Source organism: Gallus gallus, chromosome 1 (assembly GCF_016699485.2).
Source record: "Gallus gallus isolate bGalGal1 chromosome 1, bGalGal1.mat.broiler.GRCg7b, whole genome shotgun sequence".
NCBI classification, from domain to species: Eukaryota; Metazoa; Chordata; class Aves; order Galliformes; family Phasianidae; genus Gallus; species Gallus gallus.
The window spans coordinates 25479511-25505689 of NC_052532.1; the positions used below are offsets into that span (position 1 = coordinate 25479511).

At 34.8% G+C, this 26179-nt stretch overlaps 1 protein-coding gene across 1 annotated transcript in view; it reads left to right on the plus strand.

The window, feature by feature from the left end:
- Positions 1-25932, plus strand: part of TFEC (transcription factor EC) — a 62052-nt gene extending 36120 nt beyond the window's left edge. Inside the window, 5 exon segments of the mRNA NM_001006229.2 lie at positions 12073-12187; positions 13035-13088; positions 17205-17280; positions 24226-24373; positions 25310-25932. Of these exon segments, the coding sequence (NP_001006229.2) occupies positions 12073-12187; positions 13035-13088; positions 17205-17280; positions 24226-24373; positions 25310-25690 (774 nt within the window). The 3' untranslated portion in view covers positions 25691-25932.
- The last annotated feature ends 247 nt before the right edge of the window (positions 25933-26179 follow it).

Genomic DNA, 26179 nt, shown 5'->3' on the forward strand with positions numbered 1-26179 from the left:
TCATTAAATCTATTAATTCTGCATTTGATTTTATGGAGACACTATTTATTGATAAAAATAGAGTCAGTCTGCAAGATCTCAATTCTATTACAAGCTCTTTGAGGTCACAGTTTCTCATCATGGCATTAATAATTTGCATTTGTACTAATTATTTTTCAAATACTTATGGCTACCATTTGGATGGATTACAAAAACTGTTGTCTGTCCTATTCCCAGGAATTATACAGAAAAAAGAAATTCAAGTAGGTATTCTCAAAACTATTTTATTCAGTAATTGTTGGGAATACTAAATCATGAAATAAAATCAGTTTTCCAGTAAAGGTCTATTTTGCGTTGTTGATCTAGATAGCCCTATGCTGCATAAACATATGATTATTTTTTAATTTAGGGAGTACTGATGCCACTTGCCAATCTTTACAAGTTTATAAAATCTGCTACAACACTGTAGAGAAGGAGCTAGAGTAAACATTAACAAACTCATTTGCTTAGGTTGGGTAATTTGAAAAGGCTGCATAACATCAATGAAAATGCTTTGTCAATCACATTCTACACTAGTTTAGTCTTAAAGTCCAAGGAAGAATCAAAGTTCACCTTTGCATATAAACTTCTGTCTAGCAGTTCTAGTATCATTTACAAGTTTAAAGAAGAAAAATGAAGGAGAAAGAACAGTCTGTAGCAATTGTGGAAATAATAGACTCCTCAAAAATAAAACTGGTGAGCAATTTTTTTCTTTGCCTTTCTTCAATATTATAAAAGTTACTGGATCGGAAATTGTGTCTTTCAGCTGCAGAGAACTAGCAATGAAATGCACAAACTGAGAGCTCCTCAGAACTGTTTTCTGAAAAAAACAGTTGAAAAAAGCTTTCTTTTTTCCTCTTAGTTTTTCTCTTTCTAAAAGGCAGGTAGGCAGAAAGGGAAATATTCTTAAAAATGCAATAGTTTGTACCTCCTGCAGAGGTACTGAAACGTGGTCTTTATCTTGGAGCTCAAAACATTTTGAACAGAGGTAAAAGAATGGGATAGATAAAAGAGGTTTGTATTTCTCCTCACATGCTCATAAAATGCGGTAAGAATGTGTTTTGATATCATAATTTTTTAGATAAATTACTTATCTCTGGAAGTCTTTGGAAATAACCTACAGACAACCTGCAATGCATGCAGTCAGTATCAGCTTATTAGTTCCTTCTTTAAGGTAGTTATTTTGGCCCAAGGAAATATGCAAGTGAGATTTTAACACAGGAATACAAAAACAGAAACAATTAAAACAAATAAACAAAAGCCCAACAATTTGTAATCCATATTTAATCATTGTCAACTCATTATCAAAATGTTGCCCAACAAATAAAGCTGAATTAATCACACCTAATTATAAACTATTCACATTTATTCTCCCCATATGAACTCTTCACCTTTTTATCTTCCAGAGGCAACAGAAGCCTATGATTTGTCTCACTGATTTTACATCAAACATTTAAAATGAAATAAATTGCACTGAAGAAGTATATATGTCTCTCCTTAAATACGAGAGGAGTCTAAAGTGTTCGCTCAAATACTCATGTTTGCTCTATAGATATCTGTATTCATTTGTATTCCTGGTCTGTGGGAACAGACAAAAGGCACATATGACAACTGTAAAAACAGCGTTTTATCTCTTCTTATAAGTAACTCCAATACTCTCAAGAAATTGTAGTGTTTAAAATTTTAAGAATCAGAATTTTGAAGTAGATCCTGAACTGGTGGAAAAAGGATAGAACTTCAAATATGTGTTATCATATTGTAGTCTGCTTTTGTTGATAGGTAATCATAAAATCAAAGAGTGGTTTGGGTTGGAAGGTACCTTTAAGATCATCTAGTTCCAACCCCTGCTACAGGCAGGAACATCTGCCTGTAGACCAGGTTGCTCAAAGCCCCATCCAGCCTGGCCTTGAATGCTGCCAGTGAGGGGGCATCCATGACCTCACTGGGCAACTTGTTCCAGAATCTCACCACCCTCGCAGTAAATAATTTCTTCAGATATTTAGATATTTTTAGATATTTAAATATTAAATATTTGATATTTCTTTAGATATTAGGATCTAGGCTAAACCTACCCTCTTTCAGTTTAAAGCCACTTCCCCTTGTCCTGTCACTACATGCCCTTATAGTAAGTTCCTTCCCAGGTTTCCTGTAGGCCCCCTTCATGTACTGGAAGGCTGCTACAAGTTTTCACCTGAGCCTTCACCTCAAACAAATATATTTGTTTGTTGTGTGGGCACTCCTCTCTCATTCTAAGCTTCTGTGCAGCAGGATCTGGAAGAAAATCCCTGCACTTCAGGACCATCAGTCAGGACCATCTTATCCCAAAGCCTTGATGTACAGCCTCTCCTATGCATCCTAGGTGTTCTTGTCTTTACATAGCAATGCAAGAACTTTAGTCCTTAATGCATGTCAGATGTTCTCTATTTCTCTAAGGCTACATTAAGCAAATTGGGGCCTGTAACAGATAAACTGTGGTTGTTTCTTGAGCTAACCTTCATGAATATCTGTGAATGGCACTAACACAAACTACATAAAAGATTTGTGGTCTCAAAGGCAACAATAGTGGCCACTTTGTTCTATACATACAAGCAAGTTTCTTACTGCATGATAAAACAAATGTACAGAAAACACAGATCTTCTGAAGTCTGTTTTTGAGAAATACACTTGTGAAAGATAGACTTACTGTTCTTAGCACCACCTTCTCCATCCACCAAGGTCTTCTGTGACCTTTACTCTATACAGTAGTTTAGAGCAGAGGTATAAACTATTTGTTTACTGTAGTTTATATAAAGTAGTTTTATATACATTTATATTTACACTATAATTAACCACTTCTGAATATATTTGAAAACAATCACTGCAAAGAGGAATTCCAACCAAAACAAAACCCTGTGTGTGACATGATAGATAATCCATTAAACACAGTAGATCACAGAATACTTTACTAGACAGTATTCATGTGCTTAGATGATATGTGAAACGTAAGAGGATATACAGAGAATGTAATATAAATATATGATAAAAGTAGTGATAATAGTGATGCTAGCATCTGTATTCAAGGAAAGTAGCTGGAATTCACATCCTGCAAAAAAATTGAATTTTCTCTTGCCCCTCAGCCTCATTTTTCTTCAGATTTTTTTATGCCAATCACTGTTTTCAGAGGAACTCTTTGGATGATTTGGTATATGCATTTATAGAGGATAATGAGAGAAATAGAAGAAGTTGAAAGGAACCAGGAATTAGTGAATTATCTGGTGTTACTATTAAAATAATCTTAGTAAAACAGCTAGCAGTCTTATTTAAATTGTCATTTCTGAGTTTCAGACTGTAGAGATTAGTGAGGCAGTATCCTGGTGGCTTTTTATTTCCAGCTCTCAGCTGGCTTATGACATACCAGGACATCACTTCACTTTTGACTCATGTCTCTTAAGTTAGCTTTGTAACCAGAAAAGCCAAGAAAAAATAAAACATAAAATGAAATAAATCAAATTAAATAGAGATGAAAACTGAAAGAACAGAACTTTACAGCAAAAGGTTGATTCTCCAGCAAATTCTTTTGCTTGGTCATATTTGACCAGACATTTATCTAGACAATGTAATTCTATGTATATGATCAGGGCAGAATGTACTATAACTGGGAAAATGAACAGAGTTCATTTTTCTCTGATGAATAATGAACCAGCTTGATGATCATTATTTGAAGATAAGAAATGAACCAGTTTTCATACATAATGTATAATATGTAATATAATATATCTGAACATTAAGTTACTGGTTGAGGAGCATGCAATTACGAACCATGTTAAAGATAAATATAGAAGGAGATACAATTTGTTCTAAGGAAAACAAGTCTGAAAAGGAATACATTTCTTTTCTGCTGTTCTTTTCAGATAATAAAAAGAGGGACTGGAAAATTTGGATATTAATTATTACTAAAGACATCTATTTTCAAATACATCAATTGTTTTGTATTTTAATTAAAAATGGACATAAACTTTACCTGTTCTTGTTCCAGTTTCAAAACAGCATATGCAACTTTTCTGCTACCTTAAAGCATAAACACATATTTTCAAGAAAAAGAATATCACAGTTTCTGTCTTTCACCTTTCTTCAAGCAGTCTAGCAATTGCAAAACAAAGCCAGATGTTGAACTCCAGTCTTCTGAGTGTAGGGCTTTTATTGACCCACAAAATCATTCATCCTGTCTACAATGCTTTTGAATTAGAAGAAAAGTCACAATTCAGTAAAACATACATCAAAGATATAAGAATTAACCCAGTTTTACCCTAGTTGGAAATTGGAAACAGTTGCTATGCCAGATACTACTGTTTAGAAAATAGTTGCAATGAACGTGTTATTACACACTCATTGATCAATTCTCTATCTGACCAAATTCGGTGCACATTTTGAAGTTTATCTATGGACTCCAAAGACTGAAAAATAATTGAGTTTGTGTATCATGTCTAAGCAGGAAAGAATCCCAGTAATATGAATAGTGAACACATTTGATTTTACTTCGTATGTAAAATGAACTGTGAACATGGTTCCAAATTTAGATTTCTACATTTGGAATGCATATGACATTAGTATAAAATCTTTGTAAAATCCCTCCTTTGATTTTTTAATTAAAATGAATAAGCAAGGATCACACTGAGATAGATGGGTACTAACATATGTTCTATGGATAAGGAGAAGTAGCCTCGTTTTACAAAACTGTTCTTTGAAGTGATGCTATCAATTAGGTTCCAGTGATAACATGATTTAAAGGGGATATATTTAGGGGTGGGCAAGATTAAAGTATTGTACTAATATTTCACATGTGAACACTTTAATCTGGATGCAGTATGAGCAAGTACTATTTTTTATCAAGCACCAAAAGAAATATTCTCTTGTTGAGATAGTACCCAATCTTTCAGGTTAGGCAGCTACAGTTTCTTCTTAGAATAAGGTAGTATGTGCTTTACTTCCCTGTTCTTTGAGTTTGACAAGTCAGTATGTACAGTACAAGCAATCTAACCCTATGTGTTGGAGCCAACAGTCATCAGAACTGTCTGTACTACACATGAGGTAGTCTGGATGTATGACATATTTCTGTTACTGCAGAAAGCCTATGGAGTGTAGACACCCTCAAAGTGTTGTATGCCTGCTGTTACTAACCGTGAAAAAAAGGGTAAATTAAGGAAGTTTCTGCTAGCAGGACAATTCCTGCAGCTTGCTTTCCACTTGCTATTTCCCCTGGGCTCTTTTGACCTAGACAGAATGAAGACTTCTGGTAGAGGAAGTCAGGTTCTGATCTCTTCCTTTTCTAGGAGCGTTTTAACACTTCTGATCATATACATGTGCTTTATGAGATTTACGTGATCATGGAGGACTGAGAGAAATGGTAGCTGGACATGATCTGCCAACTGGAAGTCCATCCTTCTTGCTCTTAGGTTCCTCAAGGGAAGTAGGCTGGATGATGAATTGTTCTAACTTGCCAGGATGTTCTAAATGACAATGGGGAAAAGTGCTTGTGATTGTAGGCCTTAGATATTGTAGGGAACTAGGACATGAAAGGTATCGGCTCTTCAAAAGTGTTTGTACCTTCATCCCTCCCATGATTTTTGGATGAATAGAGAACTGCTTGTTACTGGAATTATTCTTTCTATGTAGTCTTACATATGCAGGATTTATTGATTGTAGCTTCCTTTCTGTGAATGAATATTAGTGAATTATCTACAGATTGTAGAGGAAGGAATTGATCAGGACTATTTTCTGATTTAGGGGCAGGCTAAAAAGATGACAAAGATTTTGTTAAAAGATATTAATGAAGTGCTCCAAGAATCAGTCCTGAGCCTCAGTTTATTTTATGTTTTTATTAGTGAGTCAGGAACAAAAAGATACAGATTTTCTGATACAATTTACCAGGGTAGCAAAAATAGAAAGCATTTCCAATACAAAAGAGGGTCAGGATATTGTAGTGGAAGAATTATATGACTGTGATGACAGAATAGTATAAATGGAAGGAATGTAATAGTGCAAGGTCATTCATTTAAATACTAATAACAGAAATGTCTGCAGTAAGCTGAGAGCTCATTAGCTGGAGGTGACAGAGAAAGATCTGGTTACATTAGTTGCTTGGAAGATGACCCTAAGCCATCAAAATGATGAGACTGAAAAAAAAAAAATGGAGATAAATATGTTCTTAGGGTCTATCATAAGAGAGATTTCCAAGAGACAACAGGGAATATCCACTGTGGAATTCACCGGGTTGAAAACTTCTAGAACACTAAACAAATAAACTGTTCAGAAAAACTAATTCAAAGCAGAAAAGGTAGAGAGAGGAATGTTAGGACAAATCACAACATGGCAAGTCTTGCTAATGAAGCATGAGCAGTTCTATTTAGCAAAATAAAAGCAACTGAAATGTGGATGCTAAAAAGTGAATTATATAAGTTAATGGAATATAAAAGTGAAATAATATTTATCCAGGAATGGAAATAAAAATAAAGATTTTTAAGAATACTTCACAATCATTCAAATTCTGGAACACACTGCAAGTCAAAGTACTGGAGATAGGAAATCTAATTCATTTTAGGACAGAGTATGGTTTGTTTATGAAATGTGATGCTATGGTAATTGAACCCAGCATCCAAGAAACACATTCTAGCCTAGGGTCTCTGTCTAGACTGAACATTACCACATTCAGCAGAATTTTTAAATTAATAAAAGTATAGTTGCCTTTCAAACAAGATTCAGCTGTTATTTTCTACCTGTGCAAAACTGATAAAGTCATAATTCTTTCAGACTTGTATTACTGTAATGCAAATACGTCACGCAAAGATTAGCTAAAATGAACAAATAGTTTAATAATATATAACTATGTAAGTGAACACTATTGTGGCATAGGGTTCCTATAGGGACTATAGGTGAGCAAGCCTAAGTAACTCTTATCTGTATATTTTATTGCATTATTATATATAGGATAAGAAGAGAATCCTTCTATTTCATTTCTAGAAAATATGGAAACGCTATTTGATTTAATTCTTCTTGAAATTAAGCAATATTTATTAATAGCTGCCATGCTATAGGATCTGGAATACTATGGTATTCCTCTTAAAGAGGAAACAGTATTCCTTAAAAAAAAACAAACCATGACGAGATATGGGAGACTCCAAACTGCAATCACTGCTGTCTATTGCCAGTTAGCTGTCTGGTAGTGAACTCTTTATCACACAATTCTGCCTGCAAAGCAGTTTGGACCGAAATATCAAATGTCACAAACTCATCTGAACGGGGCCTTTACAGTGCTTGTCTTAGACATTGCCAGCAATCACCAGGACTCAGGTTCTTGTGAGAATCTGCTGAGCTCAAGCCAGGCAGTACAAGCTCAGGTACTTCAACTGAAGTTTGCTTTTATAATTGGTTTAAACTTCAAAGTTGAGCATCTTTCAGGATTGAGCCCAATGAATGGAAATTCTCATGTTCCAGTCTGTGCACACAGGCACTGAAGATCCCATGACACTTTATACAAAAGGAAGAACGTTAACCCCGGTGTCCCTGCCAAATACTAACTTCGTTAATTACAGTCTGCTTTCTTTAATTCTCCTTGCAGTTTTAATTAGATACAGTATTATTCTCTTCCTGTACCACATTGTCACTGGTTATTCCCACCAAATCACTTACTGTGTTAAAGGTTTTTAATCTTTTGTCCAAAGCTGGCTGCATTTTAGAGGCAGGAAAATGAGTAATTATATACTGCTATATTTAATATGTGTGTCCTCACCCCTTACAAGCCACTTGCATCTAGATTCTCAGACATACATACACAAATATATGTATTGTCAATGCAAAGGTTGAAAATGATGTGACTTACCAGGACTTCTCAGAACATCACCAATGTGAACCAATGTAGCTCATGACACCTGCAGGATAAGTAGATTATTTCCTGGGACTTCTGCATTTTCATACCCAAATATCTGTGCTTCCATATCTCTAAACTGAAACAAGGATGTGCTTTTGATGCAGTGTAATTAAGTGCAGATTTGAAGTGCTATGGGATTTGTCATATTTGACAATGCGGTGTAATTGTAAGATCACTACTGTACACAAATCTTACATCATTGCAAATGATTTGTACTTTTAGTAAGATTTCATTGTGTTTTTTTTTCTTTTTTTGTTGTAAGACAATGTCAATGTATGTATTTATCTCATAAGTTAGATCTTTAAGCTATTTAAAGCTTCATGTTTACAAAAATGTTTTCTATTTATATGAAATCGTGAGAGAGAAACTACATTATTGTGCATGGAGCACAAAAGCATAACCAAACAGGCAAATCTATTTTAAAATACTATTTCTATAGCATAACCCAATATGCATTTGAATTTTAATTATTAAAAAAACCCGCAAAGTTTATTTATGTCTACATTTCTAAAACAACTTTCTACTTTCACAGGCAAAAATTTAACTTTCTTCACATTGTATCAAATTTGACTAGTTTCCATTTTAAGCTGCTTCTCAATGTTATGTAATATTAGCAAGAATTTTCCAGGGTGGATATCAATGCTGGGCAAATTCAGGCAGAGAATTGCAACAAAGTACCACTCTGGTGTGTTTTTGGCTTTGTATTTTTAAACTTCTCCCATAATCAGCAATGTAAATATTTTTCAGTAAAGATCTTCTCTTTGCTGCTTCTTTTTTACTCTTCTTTACTTGGTTGTTCTTATGTGTTGTGGTTTAACCCAGTAGGTAGCTAAGCACCACACTCATTCACTCACACCCCCCACCTCCCAGTGGAATGGAGGAGTCAGAGAAAAAACCTGAAGTAGAACTCATGGTTTAAGATAAAATCTATTTAATTAGAGGGAAAAAGAAGAGGAAAAAAACTAATAGTAACAATAATTACTGTTTTTATATATATATGTACATCATATGTATACATTCATATATATACATACACACACACACATATATGTACAAAACAAGTAATGCACAGCACAATTGCTTGCCACCATCTGAATGATAGCCAGCCAGTACCCAAGCAGTGGCTGCCCACCCCGGTCAACTTCTCGCTACTTTTCAAGTTTTTTTTTAGTATGATGTCATATGGCATGGGATATCCCCTTGGCCAGTTTAGATTGGCTGTCCTGGTTCTGTTCCCTCCCAGATCATTGTGCCCCCTCAGTCTCTGTCACTGTCAAGGCGGTCTGAGAAGCTCAAATATCCTTGGCTATGTGTAGCACTGCAAGAACTAAAACATTGGTGTGTTGTCAATGTTGTTTTTCTCCTGAAGCCAAAACATAGCATCAGATCAGACACTATGAAGGAAAAGTCAGCCCTGTTCTAGCTGAAACCAGGACATTATGTGATTTTGAAAATAACAGTTTGCTTGGAAATGTTCTCATTAAAAATACAGTGAGGTTTAGGAAGATAGATGTGTAAAGCTTGGAGCAGTCATCCTAGGCTTCTCTTTGTATCAGTAAGAAGAAATAGGGATGGTTACACCAACTCTAAGTGACCAAGACAGGGCAGATGAATTACTGCTCTTCTTTACCTGATCCCAAATCTTGACATTGAGAATTATTCCTAGCATGATAATTTGCAGCAGATTTTTCCCTATGTCACCATTTCACATAAAAGTTTGGGTTAGAGGAGACTTTACAGATAATCTGCTTCCATTCTCCTGTCATGTGCAGGACACATTCCACTACACAAGGCTGTTGAAATCTCCATCCAATCTGGCCTTGAACACTTCCAGGGAGGGGGCACCCCCAACTTATCTAAAACACCTAGTCCAATGCCTCACCACCCTCACAGTAAATAATTTCCTCCTAATATCTAGTCTAAATCTATCCTCTTCCAGTTTGTGGATGACTTGGCTTTCAGTTTCATTTTTATCATATCTACATGGAGTAATGAATACGCTTTCCTAATGACTGACAAAAAAAAAATGCCAAACAATGCTGGATACTGCGTGGAACAAAGATAATATGGGACATTTGGGGAAATACTGCATTCCTTTGGCTACCCGGTGGAAGTCATAATACATCCAGGCACTGATTTTTGGGCAGATATTTGCTCAAAGCCCTGGCTGTGCGGGATGATACTTCAGCAATTCTGCTGATGGAAGGAATCATTTGAATTTGTGTCACTACAGGCAATGTCAGCTGAGTTAGCTGACATTATGGCCATTAACTGTGTAATCTAATTGAGCTAAAATGTCTACCACTAGCTTTGAGGTTACTCATCCTAATGGTCAGAGAGCTTTGGAATCCTCCACACTTTTGTACTTTCAGGTGTCTTGATAGTGTTTTTTCATTATCAGCCAGTTAAGTGTTTATAACCTTTTCTTTTAGATTTGGGCTTTGTCACTTGAATTCATGTTTTGTGAATAGACTAGAGACATTTAACTATACTAAGATCATAAAGATGACTTAGTGTTTATAAATTAGAAACACTCATTGATGTTTCTCATGAGTTTGTGTTGAACTGTTTAGTTTGGGTTTTTCAATATTGATTTTGATAATCTTAGAAAATTTATCAGCAGTTTCAAACTCATGTACACAAATGTGCAAACCATTTAAAATATGACATGTACAATACACAATGTCATATTCATTTCTCATTTGTTAGATTATTTATGAGATTATTATGTTTTCAGCAGTTACTATTTCCTAATTTACAATAGTAACCTAACCCTTATAATGGCCTTATGCAGTGTCCACTGTAATTAGAGTAGGACTCACACTGACTCTTTTTTTTTTTTTCTATCAGTTCTAAATATGACATTTCTGTTTCATATTATTTCAATAAGCAAAATTAATTTATATTACTGTAGGAAGTCCTTAAACGTGTCTGGAGTAAATATGAGTTTACTTTTATAATACAGTTACGCTACCACTGAAACAAAGAAAATCTAACGTTAAAGCTGCAGTGCATGCTGTAATACTCGTCAGTTTTCCTCTCAGGAATGAAACAAAGGTGCTTAACAGAACTGTACTTAGCTTTCAAATCCTGCATATTAAACATAGCTTGTTCTTGAGTAATACTCATCTGAATTCCAAACATTATCTTAAAAAGTATTTTCATTGAGAGATCAAATATTTAATCAGATTTTCAAAACTGACTCGATGCTTCAGTTTCTAATGGTACTTAAGAATTCTCAGTTCTCTTATGTAAAAGACATCTACAGTTTATTTTAAAATGAGCATGTTATTTAAGTGTTTTCAAAAAGAATTCTGAATGCTTCATTCCATTCTGGGCTAATAGGAGAATTTAACACAAACTATGCTCTCAGAAAATTTAGTACAACTACTATTAAAACAATAAAGCTTATTTTCAATTTAAGAGTTATTAATAAAAATATAGTAAGCAGTACCACTTGGTTATTTCATACTAAGCAAATCATTGGAAAAATGTCTCCATTCAGAGCAACTTATGGTGAGGCTCAGTCTCTACAAGAAGAGAAATGAACAGAACATTATAAAAGATGTTTCCCAGTAGAACTTGGTGTCCCAGTGACCTACCTGGAAAATCCTAGGGTGTTTCGAGATGTATATTTAAATCTGCAAAAATTTGTTTTCTTCTTGTCCTGTTGGATGCATGCAAACACAGTTTCTGAGTCAGTTTCTGAGGCCTGTTAGCCTCTAAAGAAAAAGTAAAAGGATATGCACTGTTTTCATATGCATCATAAAGTAAAATAAAAAGGCTGATTTGCATTCCTATTCCCTTGTACATTTTTTTTTTCTTTTTCTGAATGTGGACTTGGAAATGCATTCATATATCATACAATGTTCAGTCAAGAAATATTGGTTATATAAGCATAGAAACGTAGCAGAGCCTGAACTGTATATCACTAAATGTCTACAAAGACTGCTCCAAAAGTAATGCCTTCCATTTTATTATACTTATATTTCTATAATTATATAGTTATATTTATTATACCATCAATATCCTATTAAAAGTTTATTTATTCTAACAGTGTTTTTTGTTTGTTTGTTTTTGTTTTTGCTTTGTTTGTTTGTTTTCCCCCTCTTTCTTCTGTTTCTTTTTCTTTCCTCCCACTCCTCCTTAAGCTATCTAGCAGCATTTTGGATATATATAACAGTGACCAGGGAATGGCACCAGCTAATATGAGTCTCACAAATGCTTCTTGTCCAGCTAATCTACCAGTAAAAAGGGAACTCACAGGTAAAAGAACTCTAATATTTTAACATTTTATAATTTCAAGAGTGTTTCTCTTTTCTGAACAAAAGTTCAAAAGTTCATTTCCTGAGAATTTTTCAGTGTGCAGTTTCATTTATGGAAAAGGACAATGGCCATGGAGAAATGTTTTCTCTCTGTTCTTCTCTTTAGCAGTTCTGAAATGTTTGCCCTGTAGTTTTCATGAATATCATACTTCTAATAAACCAAATTATTTTAGGAAACATAGTGAATTCTTCCACATGCTGGCTCCTGATCAATGGTATAAATAAATTATCATCCATTAAATTTGTTCCAGAGTGGAACAAGTGGTTCTTTTAAAAGCTCACAATAAGTCTATTCAAGGTAAATTTATGTTAGTGGATTAACAACTTTAAACGTTACATTCAGTTAATCCAAAGAATGCTAAAAACTGTGTACAGTTTATTAGTGTCACTCAGAGAAAACAGTGAGTTTGTTCAATATGAGTTATCTTAGAAATCTGATTAACTCTTGCATTATGGGATATGCAAATCCATATTCACATTAGTGTATTGTTTTATCCTGTTGTAGAAGTACAGAAAACTGGAGAAAAATAGTCCTCCACACCATTTCTATATTCTTAAATAAAAAATCTTCCTTAATGAATATCTCAAGTAACCTGCCAGACTTAGCTCAAAAATTGAATACTGGTAGAATATAGATTTGCTTATGACTCTGTTTAATAATAAAAAGATAAATGAAGTAAAAGACTAGAAGTCTGCTTTTTGTGAAAAGAGGCCATTTTGAAATGGTGATAGGATAGCTGGACTTACAACTTCAGGGCTGTTTAATAAATGTTACTTTCTGTCAGAAGCAGATACGCGAGCAATGGCCAAGGAGAGACAAAAAAAGGATAACCACAATCTCAGTAAGTATACATTCGTCTTCCATCTTGTTAACTGGAGTGTATGGGGACTGCAGAACCAATATACATTAGCTACCTTACCTCTGCTCATTTTCTTGATCAGCATCTTACCAGGGTTATCAAATTTAACTCAGTCTGTGAACAGCAAACTACACAGCTTTCTTCCCAAACTGAAATTGTCTTTTACATTTTTCTTTCAATATACCTTACATGGTATTAATGAATTTCTTTACATAACATCCCCTGTTACTACATTTTTATACTACTGTTGTATATATATCCTGTGCGCATCCATTTTACTTGATGTCTTTAAGAATTAAAGTGCAAAACAGGCAAGGAAAGAGGCAGATAGTGAAAAAGAAAACAAAGCAAAGATGATCCAGGCTCCTCAATTGTTACTTACTGAAACATCAAACTGCACCTCTCTATTGGCAATTGGAAGAGAAAAGTAATCATTCAATCAATCAGTCAAACAAGCAAAGATTTATAAACTAGCTGGTATAGTGAAGCAGATAAAGCTATGGAAACAGTACATGGCAGAAGGAGATCAGGGCAGAACTGGATGACACCCAGAGTGCTCTGACTACTCTGAGATACTTTAAGGTTAAAACAGTGAAATTCATAGTTCAGTGTTTAAATATTAAACTTAAAAGCTAAGCAACATTTTTTAAAATCCAGAATAGAAAAATATACCCTTATTGCTGAAAGAGGAGTGCCTGTAACATTATGTGATTTTTCCCTCTAAAGAGTAATCTAAAGCAAAAAAATTTGAAGCATTCTCTTTGAAAAGTGTTGAATAAAACAGTAACATTCACTAGTTCTCCTTTATGCTTCTGGCAAAAATAATTCATGAATTACCAAAATTGGTAATTTGGTAAAGTGTTAATAACCACTACTTATATTTTTGTTCTCTTGCTATTCCAGTGACATTATAGAGAGTTATAACTTCAGTTGCATGTACCTGGAAGTGTACATCCACTGGTACATTGTACTGGCAAACACTGCAACAACTTCCTACTACTTTGATTCTCCGGAAGGCATCCTTGTTTCTGTCTGTACATTTTTATTGGATCACAAACAAGCCATGTAGATTTTTGTATTTGTTGCTAGCACATCTTCTCTGAATTACCACAGTAGCTACTGCTAGTCTTGTTTGGGTAGGAATAGGGAATTTTGGCTGGCCTAGGAAAGGTGACGGGTGGGAGTTGTCTGGAACTGTCAGAACAAGACAAATGCAAGCACACATTAGGGATAACAGGTCTTGCCATTGCCTCCACAGTTTGTTCATTTACTTTTTTTGGTTCTGAGATCAACCTTCCTGCAATAAACATGTTTGTGAAGTGTCCTTCAGCACTGGAAAGTGAGATGAAGACAGTATGCCAGGATCATGGCAAGCAGACACATGACATCTCTTCTAGTTAGGCTCCAGGTATATATCTCAGAGCTCAAAGTCTTTCTGAAGATAGCTCTGCTATGTGAACACTTGGACATAGTGGTACATTACCAGCAGCACTTTTATTAGCGTCATTTGCTATTTTAGTTATATTAGAGACGGTGTGAAAAATCAGTTTTTGGAACTTGATCAGAATTATACCAATGTTCATAATTAAGGTCCACATTTTAGAGAAATGTTCTTAAACTTTCCCTTTGAAATATTAGATTCTCAATGGAACTGTGGAAGGGGATTTAGATCTAAGAAATCGAACCCCTTCTTCATGCAATAACAAGAATTTAAGCCATTACTTTTTTTTATTTAACAATCAAAGGTATTAAAGGTATTATGCTTATTTGCTATCTGATCATCCTTGTATATGTAGTTTAATTTTTTAATTGTTTTTATTTTGGCTTTGATATAATTTGCTACTTGAGGTATTTTTTATAACCCAGGATATCACTGAAATTATAACAGCTACTAATCAGGGAAGATCAACTGAAAAAATATTTCAAAATTTCAGAATTTCCCCTCTAATTGACTAGCATAACCATTTGAAATTTCTTTGCAGGGAAAAAGAAGACAAAATCAAAAGAAAAAGAAAGTGCCCACTTGCATAAGAATTCCCCCCCCCCCCCCCCCCCTTTTTTTTTTAAATTAGCCAATGTTTGGTTTACTATTTTGATGTGTCTCTTTCAGGACTTTCCCACACTATAAATGTGAATTAAACTGCAACAGCTGTATGACTGCATGTTTAATGTACATTCTTTTAACCTCACTATATCTAAAGGCATGGCATTGTTCAATTTCTGTGTGCTTGCATACACTGTGTTCTCCAAAGAGATCCAGCATATTTATGCCAATGGGTTGAAAGGGATAATAACAATACACTCAAATGGACTCTAATCCTGTCTCCTGAATATAGAAATTGCAACTACAAAGGTTGAAATGCTTTAATCTGTAGAGCAAAATTCCTGTTTCTAGAGAGAGAAGAATATGTTGATACATTTCGCCAAGACAGAGCATTTCAGTGGGGTAAACAGTAACATCCAGGCAGGTCTCTGAACTGGAGACCGCGAGGGAGGAAGTAGCTGACTGACACTCCAATCTAAGAGCCTTGCATGGGAGGGCAAGAAAGATCTCTATGTTCTGGGAGAAGGAAAGGACTAAAAGTGAACTATATGGTGGAGCTGAATCTACAAGTGATTTACAAATATGACTGTGAGAGGTTGAAGTCAGTCTAGGAAGACCCATCAGGCATCCCTTGACTGCAGTCTTCTAATTTAGCTGTCCTGGGTTCGAAGGATAGGATTTTTGTACCAGCATTCAAAATTAAGACATTAAACTTAAAGTGCACAGCTCCATGTATGAATGTAAAGGAACATTTAGCATTCTGCTAGTGCTCTATATGAATCATTTCTGGTCTGATGGAGGGTAGTGGTATTAGCATTCTGAGCTCCTGGAAAGGTTGTCCAAGAAACAGGGCGCAACAGAAACTGCTCTGAAATGCAAGTGGTGGGCTGAAATTGAATCCTACCTATTCAGTGAAGTTTGTATTGGGTCAAAGTACCATGTGAAGAGAGCAAACAGAAGTGCAAGATCACACCAGTAGGACATTCACAAGTACCACAGCCATACTCCTGTAGTATCTATCATTCTTCCTCCTCAAACTTTATTTTTTTATTTTTTCCTGATAGAAAAGGTATAATTTGCTATTCTTATAAGATTTCCATGCTGTCTCTCAGCTTAGTCTACCCTGGAGCTGGAAGTCCTGAGTAGCTGGCCATTCCATGTGCAATAGGATCTGCATTACAGCACATGAACCGATGATGTTTCTAACCTGTTAATCTCAGCCTCATAATTGTCTTACTATGTTATCTAGGTTATAACAGACTTACTGAATTTACAGAACATTTGTATAACATCTCCAGTATGTCCTAGGCATTTTTTTTTTCACACTGAGTATACTTCCTGTGTCACAATTATGTACCAGAAGTTCCCAGACTTATGAGATGTCCTTTGGGCCACTGACAAATATGATATTTCTACATGTATATGTAGCTGGAGAAAAACTTGTGAGAAAGCAGAGGAGAAGTCTCTCTACATTAGTTAAATGGAGGCAGAAAGGTGACAGAACTTCTGTGCGCACATACTCCAGTCTGGATACCAGTATGTCAAGAAACTGAACTGAGAGCACAGAGGGAGAACTACTTTTAAGAATCACTGAACTACAGAATCACAGAATGACTGAAGTTGGAAGGGACCTAAGAAACTTATCTTCTCTTTATCTTTCTTACTAAACTGCAAGTAAATAAAGATACCATACATAGTCTTTTAGTCTTTTTTTTTCTTTTTTTTTTTTGCTTAGCAAAATTCAATTTAAATATAACTTTTTAATTGTTCAGATAGTGTTTTTCTTCATTTTCTGAATGTTATTGTAAAATTTATTGTAAATATGATTGTGTTGTCCATCACCAAAGGAGACAGATGTGCTGAGTATTAAATGTTTCTAGAACATAATCCATTTCTATGAAGAGAGATAGTTGCTGTATAAGTTCTCTCCACGGTTTACAATGCTGAGAATAGTAGATAAGAGATAACAAAGCTGTCAACCATGGTCTGTAGCAAGAGTTCTAACAAAATGTGAATATTTCACCATTAAAATGGTAACTGTTTCTTTTTAACAGTTGAGAGAAGAAGAAGGTATAACATTAATTACCGAATCAAGGAGCTTGGCACGCTCATCCCCAAGTCTAATGATCCGTGAGTTCAACAGTCTTTCCTATAATAATGTTTATCATTTAAATACAGGAAAAAAACATAGTTGTATATTGGCCATAGGACTGACTGATGTAATACAGAGTGGTTCGTGCCAGGCCAATAACTTGGATCAGTCTGTTAATAACAAACTTCTGGCAGATTTCTGGTGCCTGCTGGGAAAACTTATGTGAAAGGATAATAAAATAAAAACAGTACTGGGATGTCACACACCAGGGAGATGGAGTGGAGAAAAGATAAACCAAAAACATAGGTCTGTGTGGTGTCTCTGGAGAAGGAAGGAATGATGCTTTCAGCCCTCACCATGGGCCCTCTAGTGGGGTAAGACAAAATATGTGCTGTCACTGTCTGCCCTTTGGCTAAGCAAAATAAATAAATAATATTAAAATTTAGGTTAAGAGACTGTAGACTGAGCATTTTTCAGAAGTATTCCACTCAGTGTATGAAAAAAAAAAGTCCTGAAATTCAAGGCTAAAAATAATAATTGCTATAATAATAGCAATTTATACTAATGTGTATACTTACAGTAACACAAAATGCACATTTCTTAAACTGCACCTGCATTTCCTTAAAGCTTGTATTTGTCGTCAATATGAAAAAAAAACCTGCCTCAGTAGGAAATGCTATTGTATGATTAGCAGTAACAGTTCAGTGGGATATTTAGTGCTAGACTTTAGCCTTAGATATTATATGTCGCTCAGGGAAGACTTAAGACCATGTTTGTATTTTGCATAAAATGGATAATACAGATTTGTTCTTTATCATTTGCATGTCAGTACAGACCTGCATGATACTTGGAAGAAAAACATCTATTGATATTTCAGCTTTTTGTTTTCTTCAGGACAAAGAAACTTTTGATTATATTAAAGATTTCCATAAGACTATAAAGCTCTGTAAGACTTAGATATATACAAGATTGGCATAAGTAGACATTTAGAGTGAAATCACCAGAGAGAAAGTTTACATGCCACTACTATTTTAGAGAATTCACAAACTCTTTTCATTCTACAGCATCCATTCAAGATTAGAAAAAATGGGCACATTCTTGTTATTAATATAGATGTTATGGAGTGCTAAAATAAGAAGTACTTTAAGTGTCTAAATACATTTTTGGACACTTGTGATCACCTGCAAACACACACTGGTAAAAGAATTGTAATTTTGCTGGCATATCTTTCAGTATTGAAGACCATTTGGGCAAATAATTGAAAGATTTCTCGGAAAAACAGTGGATGGCACTGTTGGTTTGCAGCTATAAAGCAATAATGGAAGCAAGTTATATTGCAATTAGAAATGAGCGTGAGGTACAATTTCCAGTTGTAGTTTTAATTACCTACACAGGTGCTTCAATTACATGCTTTTGGTCTGGATTCCAGTTTTATTTAGGAATGTGTCCAAATTGTTAATCAGTCACTTATACTGTACTTAAAATGAATGCTACAAAGTCTGCAATTTTGTTCCAGTAAGTGGATGATGGATTTTACCTACTGATTTTGGTGATGTAGCCTTGGATCAAAGTCTCAGAAAAATACCCTGAAGGCATCACCTTTTCTTTTTTTACTCCCCTGTCCCATGATTGTGTCCAACAGAGCATTGGCCCTATAACAGATTATGTCTGCAAAAGCAAAAAAGTTTGTTCTAGGTTCTGAGGATTGCTGTCTTCAAAAGGCTGGTAATCGGCACTATTTTTGAAAATGGGCCTATTTTGAAGTTGGTATGAAGATGAAAGAAGCATCAAATATGCTGGGCACATTGAAAGATGAAGTTATAATGTAATTTTGCTGCAGTTTGGTGCCAAGTTAAATTCATCTGAAGAAGTGTAAATGCATTTTTAATACATGTTTGTAAGAGGAAATACATCAGTTTGACCATGTTGTTTTGTTGGCTGAACAAATCAAAATTATTTATTTCTACTATCATTCTGTGTTGCCCAGTCATAACTCAGAGTCCTTACCTTCTCTTTCAGTTCTTTCTTTTTCCTTAGAACACCTTACTGTGCCCCCAGTCTGCCCTCCTCTTCTTTGAAAGAAAGAGATGTATCAGCTTTTACAATATTTTATCTGTAACATTTTATCACACATAGCATTTTCACCTCATATATTGATTTTAAAATATTCTTCTTATAGTGGGAATTTGGCTGTAAAAGGAGAAACCTTACTGATGCTTGGACTAATGACAATGAAACAAATCAGCCTTTGCATTGAAGAACAAATACTGCTATAACTAAGTCATTGTGGTTAGCATGCCTGTCCCAGATGACTTGCTTCAATAAGATTATGTTCAGACTTGGGAGTAGAAAAGGGCATTTTTGATGCTATTTGGAAATCTTTTATGATTCATATTTCTCAGAAGTTTTTTGTTTGTTTTTATTTTATTTTACTTTTGTTAGTTATATGGTGAACTTGTTTGGCTCCTACAGAGCCTCTACAGGGACTTGCTTTTGAAGAGCTTAAATCCCTATTCTCTTCCTCACCTCTATTATTTTTCAATTTAATGATGATAACTATGGATTATGTTACTTGAATGAATAGATGTTTTAAGTTCACTTCATCAGCATTAGAAAATAGAGATAAGTTGCAAAGAACTTTACCTCCTTTGATAAATTTTCAGTGCTTAGCTAAGTGACAGATGTTTCAGAAATGCAAAACTCTTGGAAAAATTTGAAGGCAGAATAAAAAAGTCCCAAAATCTTAATCATATTTTGCTGGGAAAAAAAAAAAAAAAAAAAAAAAAAAAAAAACAACTTTTTTTTTTAATATAGTTACTTTTACAGTCTTGATTTCTTCATTTTCAGCCTTTCAAAATCCAGTGGTTAGCAGGACTTCACATTGTGATAGAGTGTGGGAGTACCAACTCAAGAACTGTTTTAGGTAGCTAAACTGGAGTTGTCAGAAATACCAAGAAAAAACATCTTTCATTTATGAATTCTTGTCATTCTACCAAACCAAGATGCTAAAAGAACCTATAAGTATTTGGACAGAATTAGTGGATTGCTCTCACTCTGTTTGCTCTGTGCACCTGTGCCTGATGTTCTGTCTGTAGTCTGTGGACAGACCCTCTAATGGCCAGCATGGCCTCATTTCTTGTAAAAGAAAAGCTTGTGTACACTCAAGCTATTATAAAACAGAAACTTGCTGCCTCTTTCAGGAGAATACGCTTGGTAATTGTACAGGTCATCAAAACAGGTGCAAAGTCCTTCAAAGTGTTTCTTTGAACAAGCTCAGTTTAAAGCTAATTTCTCAGAAGTAGAGAAATAAATGGTCTGCAAACATAGTTTGAACTTCACAGATGTATTTGTTATTATTAACTTCTCTGCAGCTAGCAAACTCTGTGACTACTACCCGCTCCCAAACTTTGCTTTCATTACTTACTTTTAATCTTAGAAGATCAGTGCCCATGTCCCTCCTCCAGATGTCCTTCAACTTAGGAAAGCTACTGAAGCTCCTTTGACTTCAACAAAGATATTACAATGGAAGCAATTTGAAAATTAGTCTAATGGTTGTGTTTTGGTTTTTTCTTTTCTCCTGAATGAGCAACTCTCCCAGATGAGAGTTTCATTAAATTTCTGGGCCAAATTGTTTCATATAGAGATTTAGCTGATAAACTTAAGAAGAGCTAGGGTTCAGAGAAAACACTATGTGCATTTTACTTACTTGCTACATTTCCATGCCAAGCATATTAAGTGTGGTAGACATCTGTTAATTAAATTAATGTCTGTAACTTGCTAAAGGTTCAAATTATTGTAACATGTATAGAAAGACACAAAGACACAATCTTCCTTTGCAGAGATCTTTGTTGATGCTCAGACCTGTTCAACTTCTTACTGCTCTCAACTGACTTGTTTCACATGTAGACTTTCCCATGTGTCTCACTATTTACAGAACAGTATAAAACAAAAACAACAACAACAACAACAAAAGATTAAAAAAGTAATGATTTCTAAAAGCAGCAAAAGAGTAAATATACACTCACACATGCATACATACACATACATATAATATCAGATGTACAAATGGCAATTGGGATTAACTCTATTCTTGCATCAGATGTGTTAGTGCATACTGACCAGTAGATATATTGTACATCACTATTCTTTTAGCATACACCTTCATCACTTCAGTAGAAGAGTTTCAAAGTCTTTTAAGTGATAATAACAACCACCACAGCATTTTAATCCCAGATCATCATAATACTTTTGCCTCTCAAATGTGTAGATGTTACAACCAAAAGTATCTATACATATATATCTCATTCTATATAACCAAATCCATCTCTCTGGCAATTTAATTCTCAGAATTAGCCCTTCAGTGATAATTTAGATGATGAGAAAATTTATCATTACAATGTATACATAAAAATTCAAAGTGTCAAGGCAATATGAAATAAAACTAAGCAATATCACAAAGGTTGTCAATTATGTGTGACATTAATGAATTACATGATAAAAAGATTTCCAATACAATCATGAATATCTGTCTTATTCATATGTCAGTCAGAAAAACTGACTGAAAAACATTTTTGTCTATATTTGGTTTTGAATTCATAATGCTTTATAACTGCTATGAACTTATGAAGTCACTATTACATATTTGCTCGATGTGATATTTATGTTTTCTCCTGCTGTTAGATGTTGTAAAATTTTCCCTTTTGTTAGCAATAGATTAATAAATAATTTTATACTACTATATTTTAATGTTTAAGATGAACAATTCAAAACTGGCTTAGTTTGGTCTTAACTACATGCTACGAGGAGCTGATTCCTAGTACCTAGTCAGATTTTCTTCTCAGAGTTTATGCTATATGTACTTTTGTTAATGTTGCATTTATTCTAAGTTGCTGTGAAAATGTCCTAAATCAGTCATTTTCACTTGAAATTAAGTAAAAACCTGTGATAATTCTAAGCTCTAAATAGCATTCTTATACCTGAGATGACACTGAAGATTCCCATCTTGAAAAGTTATTGTCTTCCTATCTTTAGCTCTTTGTTGTGGTTTAACTCGGAAGGCAGCTTAGCACCACACAGCTGTTTGCACACTCCCCACAGTGGGATGAGGGAGAGAATTGGAAACAAAATAGAACACATGGGTTGAGATATAAACTTTTTACTAAGACAGACAAAGAAATGAAATTTAAAAAAAAAAAAAAAAAAGGAATTATAACTATACATGCATATTCTCCATGTAATTAATGGCCACCCACTGCCAACACTCAACTAACTGCTGACCAGCAGCCTGCTAGCAATGCAACATCTCTCCGCCCCCTGACTGGTGCCCAGCCAGTTCCCAAGCAGCAGCTGGCCCCTCAGCCAACTGCCCACAGCTTTAGAGCTTTCTGCATGATGTGGCATGGAATAATCCCTGGCCTCTTTTTATCCAGCTGTCCCAGTTTTGCCCTGTGCCATGTTCCCATGCCTTATTGGTTATGGCCCTCTGTCCAAAGAGTTGCCCAGTCCTGGGTATGTGCACATTTCTGAAGCTTCATAAGGGTTTCTCATCTGTGTAGTGCATCAGAAAAAGCCAGATGGTCTGAATCCCCAGGTCCCGTACCTGTCTACCATTTGCCCTATACATTTGGCAGTATGACAGCTACTTTGGCGGGGGTCTTCAAGAGTTCTTACCTTTGGGATAACAGTGCAATTTTCCTTGAGCGTTTATTTTGAGAGCCTGAATTAAACACATAGATACACCTACAAGAACTAAATCCATTTAAGACCACAATTTTACTTATATTGTGAATAGTGTCAGGTCTCATTAACTAAAACAATGGAAAGTGGTAACTGACAAGGGTATAATTTATATTTCTTCTTGACTCTGTAAATATCAGGGTTTCAGTGTAAGTATTTGGAAAAGATACTTAAAAAGAATGTACTAAGTTAGTTACTTCTCTACCCCAACCTCAGATTCTCACTAGTTTGAATATCTTTCTCTCTCTCAAGCTTGCCTTATAAGACCAAAATGTCTGTAAGTCGAGATGGTTCATCTTGCAGTGAAACATATAGTTTAGATTAACTCTTCTAAATTTAACGCAACACTATCCTTGTATTGAAAAATACTGAACTTTGTCAGAAATTCGAGTTTTTCAACAAAATTTATTCCTATTCTAAGGCCTCTAATATGTTTCCTGAAGGAATACATGAAAAATTAATAAATGGATACATGACACTCCTTGAACACGTGGTACATTTGAACAAATGTGCTGTTAGTAAGACTTTTGTAAGTTGGTACTTAAACCATGGTTTTCTGAATGGGAGATGGGTTAAATTTTTTTTTTTTTGGAAATATTTTTACTTTTAATTGGAATCTGGTATGTAGCTGTGAACTTTAACCTGATTTATGCTGTTCCAAACTTTCTGAATGGGCTTAAGGAATAATTTTTGTTATACTTTTGCCATTGTGGTTACGAAACCATGATTTGTCAAGTCTATCATCAGTGAGGAGTGGCATTCAGCACATACCATTTTTTTTTTCCTCAACAAGCTTAAAAGCAACCTCATTAGTAAGTCAGGTAAAAAGAGTAGTATATTTGAAATGATCTTTAAAAATTTAGGCTTAAGTCCTCAGTAATGTATATTTCCTAGTTCATTAATGCAGAAATACTGCACATAGATTTTAATCTTAGAGTTAATAATAAAAGCAATTTTCACTAAAAATATAAAAACTGTAATGGTAGAATCATGATATTGCATTTAGCTCTCCCACAAAAAGTCACTTTATTACTTTCTTTTGACACTTATTTTCATTCTGGGATTAATTTTACTATATAAGGGCTTCTTAACTATTCTATTAAAATTTCCATTCAGAAGCAATAATATCTAAGAGTGAATAATAGTCATGTAAATCATTATTTCATATTAATGTAAAAGATTTTGTAAGTTCTTATGAATTCTGCTGACATGCACAATTGTGAAAAGGTTATCTCTACATTCTGCAGTGATATGCGCTGGAACAAAGGAACTATTTTAAAAGCATCAGTGGAGTACATCAAGTGGCTACAAAAAGAACAACAGAGAGCCAGAGAATTAGAACACAGACAGAAGAAATTAGAGCACGCTAACAGAAGACTTCTACTTCGAATTCAGGTCTGTATAAGAGAGTTGCCATGAACTTCAAAGCTTTCTCAGTATTCCTACCTCATCAAATTTTATTAATCTATATCATTTTTTTCCCCAAATGTCACTTACTGTAAAGACAATGGTTTTCCCTGCTTATTGCTGTGCAGATTGAGGAAGGGGTATATTTTCAGATTTCTAGGAAATTCCTGTGATCATTATACCTTATATAAAGGAATATGTGAAAAGTTAATAAAATATTTGTACAAACAGTATATATTATAGACTAGGAAGGACAAAAAGGAAAGGAAAAGATACATCTCTTGTGCCAAAAAAATCAATACTGGACTTAAAATTCCTTTCTGTGCTTTCATTTTCTTTTGTATTTCACATTAAAGTTCTTTAGGTATAGAGTGCCATGTTATATCTGCTCGTGACACAAATTAACATGATGTGGTGGTGGAAATGCGTATATGACTATACACACATGCAGTGATGGCTTAGCTAAACAAAAAATCAATCATCTTATGTATTGTAATTTACATCTACATCTGTATATCATGAGAAACATGAAGTAAAATATCTTCTGCATCTCTGGATAGCAGTGCACCAAAAGTTTGCAACAGTTTTCTGTCAGTTTTATTAGGTAAAGAAGGCAATGGTTTCAGAAAACCTCTTCTGCCTCTTACATTCCCACAGAAGAGCTGTTTAATGATGAGAATGAAATTAAAAGGAAAACTAATTGGTGGCTCAATGCAAATTTTCATATATAAACAAATTTGTATTTTAAAGCATAGTCTCACAAATGGACAAGAGAAATCTTTAATTTGCATGTATGATCTGTATGCCTATCGCAGTAGTTCTGACGATATTATTTCTCTTCCAAAGTCAGCATTGAATTATCCTGTGCATTTTTGTTGTTGTTGTTGTTGTTTGTTTGTTTATTTTTCTTTTTTGAAACTTTAGGAACTAGAGATCCAGGCACGTGCTCATGGCCTTCCAGTCATGTCTTCACTCAGTGCAGTAGATTTAGCTGCTCAGGTCATCAAGCAACAGTCATATCCAGAGGAGAACTCTGTAGACTACTCTCAACAAATGCCTCTGGCTCATGGACCAAATTCTGATGTTTGCGATGGATCTACAGCCTTTTCTGATCCACTTTCCCACTTCACCGATTTGTCCTTCAGTGCAGCTTTAAAAGAAGAGCAACGACTAGAGGAAATCTTGTTGGATGACACAGTATCACCATTTGGAGCAGACCCGCTCTTGTCCTCCACATCCCCAGCTGCGTCGAAAGAGAGCAGCAGGAGAAGCAGCTTTAGCACAGATGATGGTGATGATTTATAAAAGCATAAAAGGGCCTCACACTTCCTTAAACCACTTGCTAACAGACTGAGTTGAACATAAGCATGGTGTCTGTGCTTGTTCCAAATACGAATATGGAGAACCACTGTGAAGATAACAGGCAAGGTTTAAATCAGCATTTACTTTAGAGGAAAAGGAGATATACATGGATTCAGATCACTTTGCCCCAGATTCACATCATCTGTTCACAGCTGACATTTGCACAAATCTTTCTTCCCTGGGAACCTTTTTTACTATTGTTCCATGACTTTTTACAGCAGTATGAAAATGCTTTCTGCAAAAGGAATATCCATGCTACACAAATGTGTTCAGACTCTGTCTTCAGTGTGCAGTTACATTTATCTGCTATGTATGTGATGTTTAGTAATTTGCTATTTTTTTAATAACAATGAGAATATTGTGTTAAAAATTCTATGAAACACAAGGAGTAGGAAAATATGTAAACTGGGAACTATAAAGTGATACCTGTTT